This window comes from Rasamsonia byssochlamydoides, assembly GCF_041956645.1.
Source record: "Rasamsonia byssochlamydoides strain NRRL 3658 unplaced genomic scaffold VTN77scaffold_10, whole genome shotgun sequence".
Lineage (NCBI taxonomy): Eukaryota > Fungi > Ascomycota > Eurotiomycetes > Eurotiales > Trichocomaceae > Rasamsonia > Rasamsonia byssochlamydoides.
The window spans coordinates 400,064-416,364 of NW_027192393.1; the positions used below are offsets into that span (position 1 = coordinate 400,064).

A 16,301-nucleotide genomic window follows, 5' to 3' on the forward strand; every position below is an offset into this window, starting at 1 on the left:
CAAAAAGTCACACCAGCTCTTTTCTACCTGAATCGTCCTGCTTCCCCATCAGACCTCGCCTCTGCAGCAGCCCTTCTAGACCCCTGCTCTGGTTGTGGTTGTGGTGGTGGATGTGCAATGCACACATAATCCCCATCGCCTCCCTGCGCACCCACCGTCACCCAGACATATTTCCCGCCATTGCCACCCGACGACGGGCGCTCCTGCGGACCCTCCCAGAAAATCTCGCGAGGATATTCAACCTGGGCATCGTCCCCTTTGGCGACGGTCGACCCGGGTGGCCGGCCGCCCAGTCGACCCCAGCGGATCCAGCCGCTCAGCACGTCTCGCACAAAGTCCATCTTCTGCAGGAACGAGTTGGCCTCGAGAACTTCCCGTAGTCGCTCGTCTGTGACAGCGTCAGGCGGTGCGCTCGCGATCGCCAGAAAGGCCGCTGCCTCATCTGATGCGACGGCGCGAGTGTCAAAGCCAGACGGGTGCATTTTCCCCTTCGCGCTGAGGTAGCGGGCTGCAGAGGGAGAAAGATGGTAGAAGTCTATCCAGGGCGATGCGCCTCGACTGCTACCGTGGGAAATGACCAGTTTGGTGTGGTCGGGGAAATTGAACTGAATATTGCGTTAGCAATCGCCCATTGACGAGAAACGAAAGACCTACCTGAAAAGCACCATCGCCAAAACCCCAGACCCCGACATTTCCCAACCGCTGGTAGAACTTGATGTACTGGCCAGAGCTTTTCGACGGCGCATCGTCCTCCGCGATGTCTTCATCCCCGTATCTGCCCAAAGAACCGATCATGTACTTCCCAAATTGGTCGACCAGCTTGATCCGTTTCACTTTCTCCGCCTCAGACCTCGCACACTCGATGCTGGAGCTCGTCTTGACTTTAACGCCCAATCCTGCAGAGCCGTTGCTGGATGGTTTTACTTCGAACACTGTCGGGTGCACGAGAACTCTGCGAATTCCGCGGCATTCGGGAGGCCCATTATCGCAGTTCTCGTAGAATTCCACGGGCTTGCCGTTCCGGGGAACCAGCTGGTCCGCCTCAGAGTAGGTGGAAGCGCCATCGCGGTTCTCCTGGCTTCGTGCCTTGCGGCGGATGTGTCGCTCGCCATCCCGCACAACAACGCAACTTGCAGGCTGACCGTTCTCTGCCTTAAAGACGCACCCGACGCTGCCGTCGTCCAGTACATAGCCAATTCCATAGCGATTCGTATAGTCGACCCATTTGATAACATATGTATGTGGTCTGCGTCTCGCCTGAGGCCTGTATGCTCGACGAGACGATGAAGGTGGTGTCAGGTTCTTGAGCATCAGTTTGATGTCCATGACAACTTCTTCGGGTGAAGATCCTTGCAATAGCTCGAAGTCCTCACTGGAATGGATAAGTGGGCTCAGGCCGAGCGTTGAGCGCGGCTTGTTTCCGGAGGAACTTGTCTTGCTTGTACTTTGCGTGTTCCTCTGCATGTTTTCGTCTCCCTGTTGCGGCTGAGAACCGTTCTCTGTTGGCTTCGCATCCTTCCCCCTCGATGGTACTCGCATCACCCTGGGCCCAAGCGGCTCCGCCCGCGCTTCATCTTTGTCTGACCGACTAGGCTGTACTTCGTCCCTCGCAACGGGTGGCGGGTTTTGCGAGGCAGCAGCCTCTAGCTGACGCCGTGATTGCGAACGTGTCTTGCCCATGGTGAAGTTGCTGGGAACACCCTCAGACATGGGCATTGGATGAGAGACAAGCCGATCGAGCTCGCGAATGGAAGCAGAATACGACGCAGCGACTCCTCGTGGACCACGCACAGGTCGTTGCGCCAGCCCTCTTGCGGAGGAATCTGGAACGAAGTCTTGAGTGTTAATAGCTCTTCTTATAGTTGCAGCAGTTGCTTGTGTACTGCGTGCTGTCCCAACGTTCCTGCTTGGCACACGCATGGGCAGCGCTTGTTGGCGGAGGGTGGCTGCGTGACTCTGTGGTTGCGATTCCAGGCGCCGCATCTGTGCGGCAGCGAGGGCTGCCTGCGTCCTCGCCAGTGATTCAGCATTACTCTTGGGAGAGGAGTTATATGGCATCGTCTCGTAGCTGTCGTCATCCAAACTAGAGTCACTGTTGCGCTCCATTCGAGGCGCCTCGTTATCGGGGACACTCCAATCACCATCAATACCGACAGGATACTTATACACAAAATCCGGTGGCAAGGGGATGATCGGGGAGAGCTTCCTGTCCTGCTCTACCAGGGTCTCAGACAACGCAGTCTTGGACGCATTCTTGCCTGCACTCTTGCGGAACGACCCATCTGGCTTCCGACCCACACCACATTCAGTGTAAAACTCTTCCTTACAGAAGAAATATCGTTCTTCCGGGTCTTTGATGTGCGCTGCTTTTCTCAGATACTTGTCATCATACTCCAAGCTGTAGCCAGCGATCATTCGGTCGCCTCGAGGTTCCTCGCTCTTAAGCCAGACCGGCCTCGTGTGCCGGCATGAGGGATCCAGCTGCCGGGGAATACATCCAGGGTACATGTTGAAGAAATCATGCTCAACGATCTCGTCCGGCAGAGGTCGCTCATCCTCAGCCAGATTCAGACAAGAGCTGACGAGGCTCTTTGCTTCCTCTGGTATGTAGTTCCCACACTCTGAGTTCTTTGGCCAGACGTAGTTCAAGTTCCGGACTTTCTTATATATCTCTTCTTGGGTCTTGGATTGAAACGGAGGATACCCAGTGAGCATCGCGAAGCTGGAATGCACATTAGCCTGTTACCATTGAGGGAACCTGTAGGACGGGAATTTACCAAATCACTCCTAGGGACCAGATGTCCACCTTTTGGTTGTGCCCACCTTTGCTTTTGTCAATGACTTCGGGAGCAATATAGTTGGGCGTTCCGCAGAGCGTTTGCCTCCGTCTCTCATCTTTCTCCGACAGGATCATAGCGGCCAAGCCAAAGTCGCCCACTTTAATATCCATGTTGCGATCCAAAAACAGGTTGCCCATCTTCAGATCCCGATGTGCCACCAATCGCTTGTGCAAGTATTTGACGGCCCCGCAGAGTTGGATCATAAAGCGCCTGACTTCTGGCAGAGTCAAACACTTTCTTTTCTTGACCATATCCATCACGGATCCATTCGGACATAATTCCAGAACCACGTAGGTACATTGCTCAAACGCAAAGGCGCGGTAGAAGCGGACGATGTTGGGGTGTCGCATTTTGGAATGGATCTCGAGTTCGGTGCGAAACTGGGTGCAAAGTCAATCTTCCATCAGCCACCCCTCAGAGTTTGGAAGACAAACCTTTTCGGCCATTTTTTTCTGATGCATCTCCGATCGCACCACCTTCAGCGCAAAGACCCGTCCATTGCGCAAAAGCTTTCCTTCATAACAGACTGCAAATCCCCCCTTCCCCAAAAACGCTCCGGTCGCGTACCTCTCCCCATCCTCCCCTGGCTCCGTCACAATGGCGGGTGGCGGCGGCGCATGGATTTTTGAGGGTGCAGTCTTTGGGGCCGGAGCGGCCGCGGGCGCGGGCGCGTTTGGATCCACCTTTTGACGAGTTGCGGATGTTTTCTGCTTCAGTGGGAGGTTGGTTGAGCGAGGGGAAAGCGCTTCCATCGCAATCCTAGGGATGGCAGAGTCTTTTCAGGTTGACTCGAGATTGTCGCACTCGGCACTATTCCTGCTCAAAAGCCCATAGACCGGAGATAAAAAAAAACGTTCGTAACGTCGTAAATTGTGATCGCAGACCGTGACAAGACAGATGTAGGGGTATCTCGTATGCTGTATTAGATGTATTAGGTCTGTTGTGAGAGAGCGCAGACATGTTAGCAACGGTGGAACACCTTCTGAAACGCAGGGAGGGGATGCACTGTATCGTATGATGACACAGATAAAAACTCGCATAGTGCTTACCAAAATATAGGGCCTCGAACAATCGTACGTCAAGTCACAACAATAAGCTCAGCCCTGCACAGAACTCCTCTTCCCCATTGAGGCTGCAGTGTGTCAATGGGATGTCACTTCGTCTGGTGCATAATAATAATAACAATCGTGGGCGGTGGCTGGGAAGTTTCCTACTGAATCAGGAAATCTGTCAACACGGGATCCGGCCCCGGAACAACCTTTTCTCCGCATTGCCGTGGACAACTGCCCCACTTCAGGAGGGCAAAGACTCTGATTGGCGAGTGTTGGCTTCCCGGCGATGTCATCACGAGAGGCTGTTCGGGCCGATGGAGAGCTTCGAGTCATCAATTGCTGAAGTACAGCACGTTAAGTGCCTAATACGTTCCAAATCACACATCCTGGCGTTCTGAGGGTTTTGATTCTGTTCATAGACTGCAATCATACTACTTTTTATGTGGTGAATTATTTTTCAATTTCCGGCTGTTGTTCTGTCGGTGTTCTCTTTTCTCTATCTTCCCCGCCGTCTAAACCGCAGCATGTCGCTCACTTTAAAGCTCTCCTCTTTGCTTATCCGCACCCTATCAAAACCTATTGCAGTATGTGAAATAAGGATCCCTTTGATGAGAGTGATTCCTATTTGCTGACGTCGTGAAGAATCAAATAAAAGCCCAAGCCCGCGAACATCCACGCTTCCGGCGGATGTGCGTTTCTTTCGCTCAGGCCCTTCACCGAGTCGATATGCGCTTACGATTGGGCCTCCTTCGAGACACGGAAGCCATTGAACGACAGGCTGCAAAAGAAGCTGCGGAAGCAGAAGCGAAGAAACACAAGCCGCAGGTCCCGACCGTAAAGACGGAAGCAGAAACGAAGGCAGAAGAGGCTGCCGCTGAAAAAGCAAAGGAAAAGGCCATTGAGTCTGCAAAACAGAAACCTCTACCACGGATTCGGCCCTTATCGGAATCTAAGGCGATCGACACCGGAGCCAACTTTATCAGTGAGGCCTTCTTGTTCCTCGTGGCCGGTGGTCTGATCGTCTTCGAGTCATGGAGGTCGAGGAGGAAGGAGACATCTCATCGAGAGGACGTTCAAGACAGGCTCAATGAATTGGAACAGTCGGAGAAGGCTGCCCGGAGAGCATTGGCTGCATTGGAGAAGGAGCTGCTGGAGCTCAAGGCTCAAAGTGGGAAGCATTCGGTCAAGGATATGCAACGCGTGCTTCCCCGTGAAGTATGGGAAGATGAACAAAAGGAAGAAGAGGAAGAAAAGGCCCAACAAGGCTGGGCATCCCGAATCTGGGCCCTCTTCTCCTCACAGAAGGGTGATGAGGCCACTCAGCCCGGAGATGCAGCCGCCACTGCACCTCAGGACGTGCAGGAGCCGAAGTCAGCACCCCAGCCCATAGTACCTGCTGCAAAGGGATCAACTAAAGCAGGATCATCATCTAAAGATTCCTGATTTTCTTCTATCAAGCACGAGTTTTTTTTTTTTGGAATTGCCACGGCTAAGTGTGGCTCTACCCCCGATACCCTTTGCATTTCGATCAAAATATTCGATCGGGACGATTGATTTCCCGAAGTATTTATTCGACGATATACCGCGACTTGCATCTTCCCCTCTCTGTACAATAATTCATTGATGGTCATCGCTCTCACTTGCCGCTAGGTCATGTGAGCAAGCTATCTCCGTGCTGGATTTCTTAGAACCAGCTACTTCTGTACTGTACATAGAACCTCGTCATCTTCATGATCGACAATACTTTTCATGAGTTGAAGAAACATGCAACGCACATATGAGCATCAAGATAAACGAGCAATGTTCTGCTCCTCCCTCCGAAGTCGCCCTGTCTGGAGAGTGCTCGGGCCTGTTGTGGAATCGGCAACAGACACGAAACTACAAGGTTGATCTGACTCTTACTAGATATCGATGCGTCTCATTGACGATGTACAGAATCCTTCCTTGAGACGTATGACTTTGTCTTCTTCCTTCCAGGCAGCCAGCAGAAGGGTACGCGGGAGCTGCGCGTTATTCTCGTAACCCCTTCGTCGCTCGATGACACCAGACGACAAGACACACTTACTCGAGTTGAAAGATTCTCTCTGATGGGCGAGAACTCTGGTAACTCCAACCTCGCCATTGTCTTCCTTCATCCCGACGAGGCATTCAACAGCGCCAGTGGGAGATGCAAATTGGGTGGTTTGATGTCTTTGCAAGTGCTGTATGTGGGCATCTGATAATCTCATAATTGACACCGAAGACTGACCCTAGTTATCCCTGCACGCTTATCGATATCTCTAGTCTCTTCGAATCACTTTCTAGAGCACTCCCCATCATCCCGGTTTCAGAACCCTCCGCACTCTTCGCCTCCATTCGTGAATACTTGGACGTTCTTGCGAACGCACCCCGCCAGGTCAACGCTTTTTCCTCATCCTCATCGGCATTGTCTCTCCTAGGCCATGTAACCGCGAATGGTCCGTCCCAGTCACTCGCGCAGCCTGATATTCACGTTCTGAGCGATTTGTTTCCGTCGTTGCGCGCTTTGAGCAGCGCAGTCAGGACACAGGAAGGTCGTCAGCTCTTGGCAGATTACCTTGGGGATGAGACTGTGAACAATATTGTCGAGTTCTGGGAACGAGAGTGGATTTGTGGGTAGGATGCGCTGGAGTTGTGGTATCCCTGTCAGAGACGTATCTTCTTTTTCCTTTTTTTTCCCCCGTTCTTGAGTTGAATTGTACTAGCTAGCTCCATCAATTTATTAGTTTCTATATAGTATCTACTAAACCTTTAGAGGTGAACAGCGTCAAAACTGTTGTTCCATTTTCCTCTATGTAAGACATGAAATGGTAGGCGGACCCCCAAGCAAGCAAGGACCAGAAACTCAGCCGGGGTCCATGGTTCAAGCCAAACTTCCCTATGTTCTCCTCTCTCGCTCGAAGTCCGGGTTAAACGCGCAGTGGTCGCGAATAAAATCCCTGCCCGCGAAATCGCGATTTTCGTAGCCTCCTTGGCAATGAGGTGTGAGCTTTTTTTATTTGCTATCTCGACATACTAGCTTTCTTTCACGGGTGTTGTATCTCATCATTCGTCATTTCGGGTGTGGGTTGTCATGCGATTGACTATTGGACCACGTGAGCATAGAATTTGAAATTCAGTTATCTTCATTGCAGTAATGAACGCCGTAGAAAAGGAACTGCGCAATTGAAAATAATTTTTCTTTCTTAAATTGTCCTCCGTACTAGGCATTTCTTGAACGTCTCAGGCGGACCCATCTGTACGGAGTACACTCGCATGACGTCTTGATTCAGGAGATCTCGTCCCCACCAGCCACAGCCCAGGCAGCGGCATTCAAATTCTTCACGTTCCGTCTGCGCTTCGCCGCTTCTAGCCTCAGGCACAGCCGAGCAAACCAGACCAAGGAGGGGCAAATTTCCCGACCCCATAATAGAGTCCGACGAGCCAAGCGAGGGGAAGAGGGAAAAAAAATAATAGGTGACGCGTCGGCAGCCCGGAACCGGGGCGCCACAGCACGTGTGGCGCAGCCTGCTCTAAGCGCCCGCTATTGCTGCATCATCTGTCAGTCTGGTGGGCACTGCGGGAGGACTGGACACTGGACGGAGCAGAGAGAGCCAGCCCAACAGTGAGACTTCACTCACTCACTTACTTTCTCTACACTACAGACCTTTTCTTTGTGTCAACTGCCCTGTGCTGTTGATACCACCCTGCAATTCTCTGGCATGAGACTTTTATGAGTAACTAGCTCGGCCGCCAAGTTACCTGCGTTCTTGCTCCTGCTGCACCGTGCCCCCAGGAGACACCACCGTGGAACTGATACGTCAGATTTAGCTGTGACTTCCTGGGCGCAACATCTCGTGTGGATGAAAGATGGTGAGTGATGCATTGCCTACAACTGTCGAAAATAAACAGCTCTCGTTCTGACCTTGTCTTCTATTTTTCAGGGTCAATCCCGACGTCCCGCCGGTGGTGAGAAGAAGAGCCGTGGCTTTGGCCGCTCCAAGGCTCAGGCCGATGTTGGTGACGGACGACAGGCCGGGGGAAAGCCTCAAGTCAAGAAAGCCGCGTTTGAGAGCACGAAGAAGAAGGAGATTGGAGTATCAGATCTGACCTTGCTGAGCAAGGTGTCCAATGAGGCCATCAACGACAACCTCAAACTCCGCTTCGAGCACGGAGAGATATACGTAGGTGTCCTCGGTGGCAGCGCGGCGCAGTCCCCCCCCTTTTGGTCAGTTCGTGCTAATGCGATCGCAACAGACATATATCGGCCATGTGCTGGTGTCAGTTAACCCGTTTCGAGATTGTAAGTGCCGGCAGCTCTGTGCTTGATGACTATCCGATCCTGACAAGTTGCAGTGGGAATTTACACCGACCAAGTGCTCGAGTCCTACAAGGGCAAGAATCGACTTGAAGTCCCTCCCCATGTCTTCGCGGTGGCCGAATCCGCCTACTACAATATGAAAGCTTACAAGGATAATCAATGTGTCATCATCTCTGGCGAGTCCGGAGCGGGAAAGACTGAAGCCGCTAAGCGGTTGATGCAGTACATTGCGAACGTCTCGGGAGGTAGCGACTCGTCCATCCAGCAGACGAAAGACATGGTTTTGGCCACCAATCCTCTTCTGGAGTCCTTTGGAAATGCGAAGACGCTGCGCAACAACAATTCCTCCCGTTTCGGAAAGTATCTAGAGCTGGAATTCAACAGCAACGGTGAACCCATTGGTGCAAAGATTACGAACTATCTTCTGGAGAAGTCGAGAGTCGTTGGCCAGATCACCAATGAGCGGAATTTCCACATCTTCTACCAGCTCACCAAGGCTGCCCCCCAGAACTATCGAGGTTAGCAGTGTCCATTCTCTCTACGGAGTGGTATAGCGCTAATCTAAGCTTTCCTGTCCAGACAACTTTGGGATTCAACAACCACAGTCGTATCTCTATACGAGCCGCTCAAAATGTTTCGATGTCCCAGGCATAGATGACACTGCCGATTTCAAAGATACCCTTGAAGCCATGAGAATCATTGGGTTGAGTCAAGCTGAGCAGGACAACATATTCCGCATGCTGGCTGCGATCCTGTGGCTGGGCAACATTCAGTTCGTTGAGGACGACCACACCAACGCGTCGATCACCGATCAGTCAGTGGTAGATTTCGTCGCCTATCTACTCGAAGTTGATCCCGCGCAGGTTAACAAAGCTCTCACCCAACGTATCATGGAGACCGCTCGAGGAGGCCGAAGGGGCTCGGTTTACGAAGTTCCGTTGAACACGGTTCAGGCCACCGCGGTCCGGGATGCCCTGGCGAAGGCGATCTACTTCAATCTTTTCGATTGGATCGTGGAACGACTCAACAACTCTCTGACCGCGAAGGGCGCGGTGACCAACTCCATTGGTATCCTCGATATCTACGGTTTCGAGATTTTCGAAAAGAACTCCTTTGAGCAACTTTGTATCAACTACGTCAACGAGAAACTACAGCAGATTTTCATTCAGTTGACGCTGAAAGCCGAGCAGGAGGAGTACGCTCGAGAGCAGATCAAATGGACCCCCATTAGCTATTTCGATAACAAGGTGGTGTGCTCGTTGATTGAGGACAAGCGTCCACCCGGCGTGTTCGCGGCGCTCAATGACGCCTGCGCCACTGCTCACGCAGACTCCGCCGCTGCAGATCAGACTTTCGTGGGGCGGTTGAACTTCCTGTCGCAGAATCCAAACTTCGAGAATCGCCAGGGACAGTTCATCATCAAGCACTATGCTGGAGATGTGACCTACACTGTGGAGGGCATGACCGACAAGAACAAGGATCAGTTGTTGAAGGACCTGCTCAACCTGGTGGACTCGAGCAGCAACAATTTCCTCCACACTCTCTTCCCCAACCAGGTCAACCAGGATGACAAGAGACGCCCGCCCACGGCTGGTGATAAGATCAAGGCATCTGCCAATGATCTGGTTGCAACACTAATGAGGTGTCAGCCATCGTACATCCGGACGATCAAGCCCAATGAGAATAAGTCGCCAAAGGAATACAATGAGGCTAATGTGCTGCACCAAATCAAATATCTGGGTCTTCAGGAGAATGTGCGTATCCGACGAGCCGGATTTGCGTATCGTCAAACTTTCGACAAGTTCGTGGAGCGATTCTACCTCTTGTCCAAGCACACGTCGTATGCCGGAGACTATATTTGGACGGGAGATGCAGAATCCGGAGCGCGTCAGATCTTGAAAGACACAGGCATCCCCCCAGAAGAATACCAGATGGGTGTTACAAAAGCGTTCATCAAGACGCCCGAGACGCTCTTCGCTCTGGAACATATGCGTGATCGCTACTGGCACAACATGGCTATTCGCATCCAGCGAGCCTGGCGCAATTACCTGCGTTATCGCACAGAGTGCGCGATTCGCATCCAGCGGTTCTGGCGCCGGGTCACCGGTGGCTTGGAATACATTAAACTGCGTGATCAAGGCCACAAGGTGCTCCAGGGCAAAAAGGAGCGGCGTCGGATGAGTCTGCTGGGTTCGCGCAGATTCCTTGGAGACTATATTGGTGTTGGTAACAATGGCGGCCCAGGAGAAATGATTCGTAATAGCGTCGGAATCAGTGGTAGGCGATCTTTTCGGTCTGTTTTGGTACAAGCATTGGCTAACAGATTATGTAGGTTCGGACCCTGTTCTCTTCTCATGCCGCTGTGAACTACTAGTCTCTAAGTTCGGCCGCTCGAGCAAACCCATGCCCCGTATTCTCGTCCTGGTACGTGTAATTCCAATCATGAGGGCTACAAACCGCTGCTGACTATTTATTAGACCAACAGACATGTCTACATAGTCGTGCAGAGTATCGTGAACAATCAGTTGACGATCTCCTCGGAGCGGACGATTCCTGTTGGTGCTATCAAATATGTCAGCACTTCGAACCTGAAGGACGACTGGTTTTCTATCGTCGTCGGCTCTGCACAGGAACCCGATCCCCTCATCAGTTGTGTTTTCAAGACCGAGTTTTTCACTCACCTCACCAACGCTTTGGGCGGTCAGCTGGACTTGAAGATTGGCGAAACGTACGTTCTTCCCATAGATTTTGCCGCTGCGGTGCTTACAATGCTCTAGGATTGAATACAACAAGAAGCCAGGAAAGCTGGCCACCGTGAAGGCCATCAAGGACCCTGCCGTCCCTCGCGACGACACGTACAAGAGCGGCACCATCCATACCGGACCTGGTGAACCTCCTGACTCCGTGTCGAAGCCAACTCCCAGACCAAAACAAGTTGCCGCAAAGCCCATCACTAAAGGAAAACTACTGCGTCCTGGTGGGCCTGGAGGGGGTCCTTCGAAGCTCAGCGGAAACCGTCCAAATGGCACCGCTGCCAAACCTACACCCCAGCCGCTGCCTGGGTCGACTTCCCAGCCTGCAGCAGCTGAGCAACCACGACCCGTACCCCAACCAGTCGCTGCCGTTGCAGCTTCTCACGCCCGCAGCGGGTCAGCAGCTTCACAGGCGTCGGTTCGGGCACCTCCGCCGCCACCTCCCGCTGCTCCTCCAGCTCCGAAGAAACCTACGGCCAAGGTGCTGTATGACTTCACCAGTGATCAGTCGAACGAGCTTTCCGTCCGTGCAGGGGAGATTGTCCAGATCATCTCCAAGGAAGGCAATGGTATGTTCCGAATCTCGAAAGACCTAGAACTGATGATCACTGACGAATGTACAGGATGGTGGCTGTGTATGAATATGACGACTAATGCCCAAGGGTGGGCTCCACAAGCATACCTGGAGGAGCAGGTTGCACCTACTCCTAAACCCGCGCCTCCTCCCCCGCCGCCTGCGCCCAAGGCAGCGACAAATGGTGCTGCAGCTGCAGCGGCTGCGAAAGCGAAGCCGACTCCGCCAGCGCCTCCTGCAAAGAGACCGACGATAGGACGGAAGCCCCTTGCTCCGCCGGCTCGCGACAGCGCCGTGAGCATGAATTCGCAAGACTCGTCTGGCGGCAGTGGACGCGCGACTCCGAATAGTAGTTCGAATGCCAGCCTTGCAGGAGGCCTTGCTGAGGCTTTGAGACAGCGCCAGAGTGCTATGCGGGGTGCACAAGACGACGATGATGATTGGTGAGGACACCGTTAGAAGTTGGGTGTCTTGTGAGCTGTTTGGAAAGTTCATAGCCTTGGGACCTTTTTAAAATACGTTTCTCTTCTAATCTGGAGCGTTGGCCGTCCATGACTGCCTGACTATCAGCTCCTGATGACTTGTACTGATGATTCGAGCTGAGTTAGTCTTTTTTGATTTCTGTATACATTTCATACCCGCTTCCACTGTTGGTTACAAGCAGCAATGTCTTGTGGGCACTTTCTCAACTACTGCATCCATTCGTCTCTATCTATTTATTTCTGTTACATTTGATTGATGTTTCTTTTTAGAATTCCTGCGGGGTGGGAACGTTGTTGTCGAGCCCGGACTGACGGCTTCCAAGTTTGTTGACATGTCCAATCGGGAGCGCTTGTGTTTTTCTTGCTGTGCTGTTATTTCCTTTCCAAGTTCTGTGCTTTGCGCGAATTTTTGATACTTTTTTTTTCTTTTCTTGAGAAAATTACCTAGCCAGAAGTGTCTTGTCTTGTCTCGTCTCTGAATGGGGATATAGTGAACATATGTCGATGAATTTGACTGTATAAACGTGCCTACAGTGCCTAAGTGTTAGTAGCGTAGACATGTCCTATTTATTGGGTCTGTTTGCGATCTGATCAATTAGTTTCTTTTTTCTCCTTACTCCTCACAATTATACAATTAATTGATTTTAAATTTCGCATGGCTGACGTAGCAAGGGGTGATTGAACATGACCAGCTTTATTTACTCGTATACTCCGCACAGTAGTACCTTGATGATCTCGAATTACAGCAGTAAGCCAATGATAGTAATCATGAGACATGGATGGATGCATCTTGAAACTTGCCCCGCATCATTGCGCGGCCCCCAGCCCCCAGCCTCATATGTATCATAACTTAACCCCGCCAGCATCCCATCTCCGCACCGCCACAACATCTTACCCCTTCTCATCTCATCTCCCCCTTCATCAGTCAATCAATCAATAAATAAATATTGGTAAGTTTCGACGATCATTTTGCTCAATTGATTCATTCACTGACACTCGTACGCTATGCAGAATTTCTCCCCGTTGCAAATAGTTGACTGATTGTTGACAATGTCCTACGGCCGCGACAACTACTCTGGCAACCCCGCCGAGTACGGCGGCGGCGGTTCCTACGGCGACAATTACTACGATCGGCGGGCGGACTTTTCTGGCGAGTCTTCTCGTCCTTCGTACGGTGGTAGACAGGAGGGTGGAGAGTATTCTGGAGAGGGAGGACATATGCACCATCATGGTCATCACGGTGGTGAGGGGTATGGTCAGGAGAGGCCTTCTGGAGGTTACTCCGGTGAGGGAGGATATGGAGACCGTCCATCCTACGGAGGAGGTCGACCAGAAGGCCACCACAGCAGCAGCGGTAACGATTACGGAGACTTCTCCTCTGCCATACACCACGCGCAGAAACACGACGGGGGCAGCAGCGCCGGCGCGTCTTCCCTCTTCGGCGAGGCGCTGAACTTCCTCCAGCAGAACATGGGCCGCTTCTCGAATGAGGAGATTGATGAGAGCCACATGGTTAGCGCGCACCAGTCGCTGTACGGCGGTGCTGGCCAGCCGGGACGGACGCACGACTCCAACACCCTCGGCGCTGGGGCTGCTATGCAGGCGCTGAAGCTGTTCACGTCAGGAGGGTCGTCTGGCGTCGATGTGAACGAGCTGATTGGGCTGGCTATGGCGCAGGCGTCGAAGCTGTGGGAGCAGCAGAGCAGTTCGGGTACTGTGGTAAGTCGCCAGTTCGCCCTGGGGGTGCATTTCTATTGCAATACTGGAATTGGAATTGGTTGTTTTTCTGACTGTATGGTCCTTCCTGTATAGGTCGGCGATAAGCAATCTGCCGTCAACAAGGCTGCCGAACTGGCCTTCAAGATGTTCATGAAGGGTCAAGGTAGCGGACTGGGAGGGACAGGAGGTCCGGCGGGTCTGTTGGGTCTCGCTAGCAAGTTTTTGTAGGAGTACAGACACCTTCAGTATAGGATCCTGGGTGGGCGATGATTGCCGCTTGGCCAAGAAATGAATCTGACGAGTATTGCGTTCTATATTTGCGTGATGACCCTCCGTTAGGTATATATTTCTTGAGATGCAAAATAGGGAAATTGAGATTCTTTGTGTGGTCTACAATGGTAAGATTTTGGGTTTACTTTTGCTTGCATTATCAATGTTTTTACTTTCGTACGTCTTACATCAACGGGTACCTACCTAGGTAAACTTAGGTACGTACAACCATTGTTGGAATCTATCCAGTCACCAGCATGGTCTCCTTCCAGGTCATGTCCGACCTGCACCTAGAAACTCATCCTTCCTACGACAGCTTCGACTTCGTCCAGAGCGCGCCTTACTCGCTCTCTTGGGCGACATCGGCCACGTCGCCGAACCCCAGCTCTTCTCCTTCTTCGAGACCCAACTGCAGCGGTTTTCCACCGTCTTCTTCTTCTTGGGAAACCACGAACCATATCACATGTCGTTTTCCCTCGCGAAATCGAAAATGCGCGCCTTCGAAACAAAGATGAATAAGCTGCATGCCCGCCACGAGAATGGCAGGTTCGTCTTCCTCGACCAGACGCGCTACGACCTGCCTGGTGATGATACTGATACTGCCATTACGGTCCTCGGATGCACGCTCTTCTCCCACGTCTCGCCGCAGCAGGAATTCGCCGTGGAGGACTGCCTCGTCGATTTCCGCGATATCCTGCGCTGGACGGTCGACGAGCACAACGCCGCGCACGAGGCTGATCGCGCCTGGCTCAACGCGCAGGTGTCGCGGATCGCGAGGGAGGAGCCTGATCGGCGGATGATGGTCATTTTTACGCATCATTGCCCGAGCGTCGATCCGCGATGCACTGATCCGAAGTATGAAAGGGGCAGTGAGGTGTCCTCTGCGTTTGCGACGGATCTTAGCAGCGACGAGTGCTGGGTGAGTCCTGTGGTGAAGGCGTGGGGGTTTGGGCATACGCATTTTCCTTGCTATTTTACAGACAGCCATGGCGATAGAGATGGCCATGGCCATGGTAAGGTTGTCATGTCTAATCCGAAGGGGTATTACTTGATTCCCGAGAAGAGGTTCAATGCGGAGATGGTGGTGACTGTTGGTGAGTAGTTTATCCTCTAGGTAGGTATTATATACCCTACAGAGTTGTGTATTTGGTATATATATTACTCCAGGTTCAGGCCTCGAATGATTCTCGTAGTCAAAGTTTTCCACATGGGCCCATTTTCCCGCAAAACATGAATATTTTGCAGCCAGTTTGGAATTCAAACATATTATATATACAGGGTAATTTTGAACTAGATCTTTTTAGTTACACGATTACCTAGTCAAATTATAATTTTTTTCTTACATAGAAAAATTTCCTTATTTATAACTAAGCCTATAATATAAGAACTATTTTTTTTAAGAGTAAAGTTGACCCAAAAGGTCTTAAAAATTTATACGGAGTATCCAATAGTTCAACCCGTTAATATTAATTATTTTTTTATTAAAAAAATATTATTAATTAAATCTATAAATAATTATTTATTTATTTTCGATATTAATAGTTGAAAATATTGAGAAAATTTGGTCTGAGTTTATGGTTGAAAATCTCATAATTCTAATAATAAATTAAAAAGTTTATATATAAAAATTTAGAATTACTAATTTTCTAATATGAAAAAAATATTTTTTTCTAATATATTTACCATATAATTTTGTTGAGAAATATACCTTTACAATGTGCAGGTTTTGCAAGAAAATGGGCTCGTGCCAGGCGGATATTTATAGACTAGTACTAGTACTAGTACTATTACTAGGTATGAGGAACATATCCTGCAGGTATGCGAACAAGAATGCCGTCGTCATTGTTTAGGTAGGTGCTGCGTGATCTCTTGCTTTTTGCAGTAAGACAGGACTCGGCAGAATTAATAATTTTTTGGTAGGAAAAAGATTCTTTCGATTCACCCATATTTTGTCCAATTCATTGGGAAAAAGACTCCGTATAGTGTCGGCGCGGACGGCGCGGCTCAGCCACGGGTGAATGACTAACTCTCCAAGGAACTTAACTAATCCTTATTACGACGTAAGGAACCGCGCGATCTAAATTGAGGGGCGACAAAAATCCAACCCCAAGCGAAACCAACTCAATCTTTCTCTCACCATCCATCTTCGATCTCCGCGAACGCTCTCCTTCTCTTCCATCTTTCCTTCCGACGACAAGATTGACAGACATATGCGCTAGAGCATCGCACGCATCTTGATTCTACCCGCCTTTCCGCGCCTGGGGCGCGTCCGACGGCTATTGACGCAGCAGCC

General features: G+C 51.0%; 5 protein-coding genes across 5 annotated transcripts; 4 read left to right on the forward strand and 1 right to left on the reverse strand.

Annotated features, from left to right (window-relative positions):
• Positions 1-23: 23 nt before the first annotated feature.
• Positions 24-3,592, reverse strand: VTN77DRAFT_476 (uncharacterized protein; the record flags this gene model as incomplete). The annotated part of the gene is made up of 4 exons (XM_069420854.1): positions 24-605; positions 655-2,722; positions 2,778-3,220; positions 3,275-3,592. 4 exons carry the CDS (start codon positions 3,590-3,592, stop codon positions 24-26), a joined length of 3,411 nt encoding a protein of 1,136 aa, XP_069280537.1.
• An 824-nt stretch (positions 3,593-4,416) lies between these two features.
• VTN77DRAFT_477 (uncharacterized protein) lies at positions 4,417-5,335 on the forward strand (the record flags this gene model as incomplete). The annotated part of the gene is made up of 2 exons (XM_069420865.1): positions 4,417-4,476; positions 4,535-5,335. 2 exons carry the CDS (start codon positions 4,417-4,419, stop codon positions 5,333-5,335), a joined length of 861 nt encoding a protein of 286 aa, XP_069280538.1.
• Positions 5,336-7,759: 2,424 nt separating this feature from the next.
• Positions 7,760-11,984, forward strand: VTN77DRAFT_478 (uncharacterized protein; the record flags this gene model as incomplete). The annotated part of the gene is made up of 9 exons (XM_069420876.1): positions 7,760-7,762; positions 7,834-8,073; positions 8,147-8,192; positions 8,246-8,728; positions 8,790-10,487; positions 10,543-10,634; positions 10,688-10,938; positions 10,988-11,532; positions 11,587-11,984. 9 exons carry the CDS (start codon positions 7,760-7,762, stop codon positions 11,982-11,984), a joined length of 3,756 nt encoding a protein of 1,251 aa, XP_069280539.1.
• A 1,085-nt stretch (positions 11,985-13,069) lies between these two features.
• VTN77DRAFT_479 (uncharacterized protein) lies at positions 13,070-13,966 on the forward strand (the record flags this gene model as incomplete). The annotated part of the gene is made up of 2 exons (XM_069420887.1): positions 13,070-13,738; positions 13,832-13,966. The coding sequence occupies 2 exons, from the start codon at positions 13,070-13,072 to the stop codon at positions 13,964-13,966; spliced, it is 804 nt and encodes a 267-aa protein (XP_069280540.1).
• A 505-nt stretch (positions 13,967-14,471) lies between these two features.
• VTN77DRAFT_480 (uncharacterized protein) lies at positions 14,472-15,110 on the forward strand (the record flags this gene model as incomplete). Its single annotated transcript, XM_069420899.1, has 1 exon — positions 14,472-15,110. One exon carries the CDS (start codon positions 14,472-14,474, stop codon positions 15,108-15,110), a length of 639 nt encoding a protein of 212 aa, XP_069280541.1.
• Between the last annotated feature and the right edge of the window lie 1,191 nt (positions 15,111-16,301).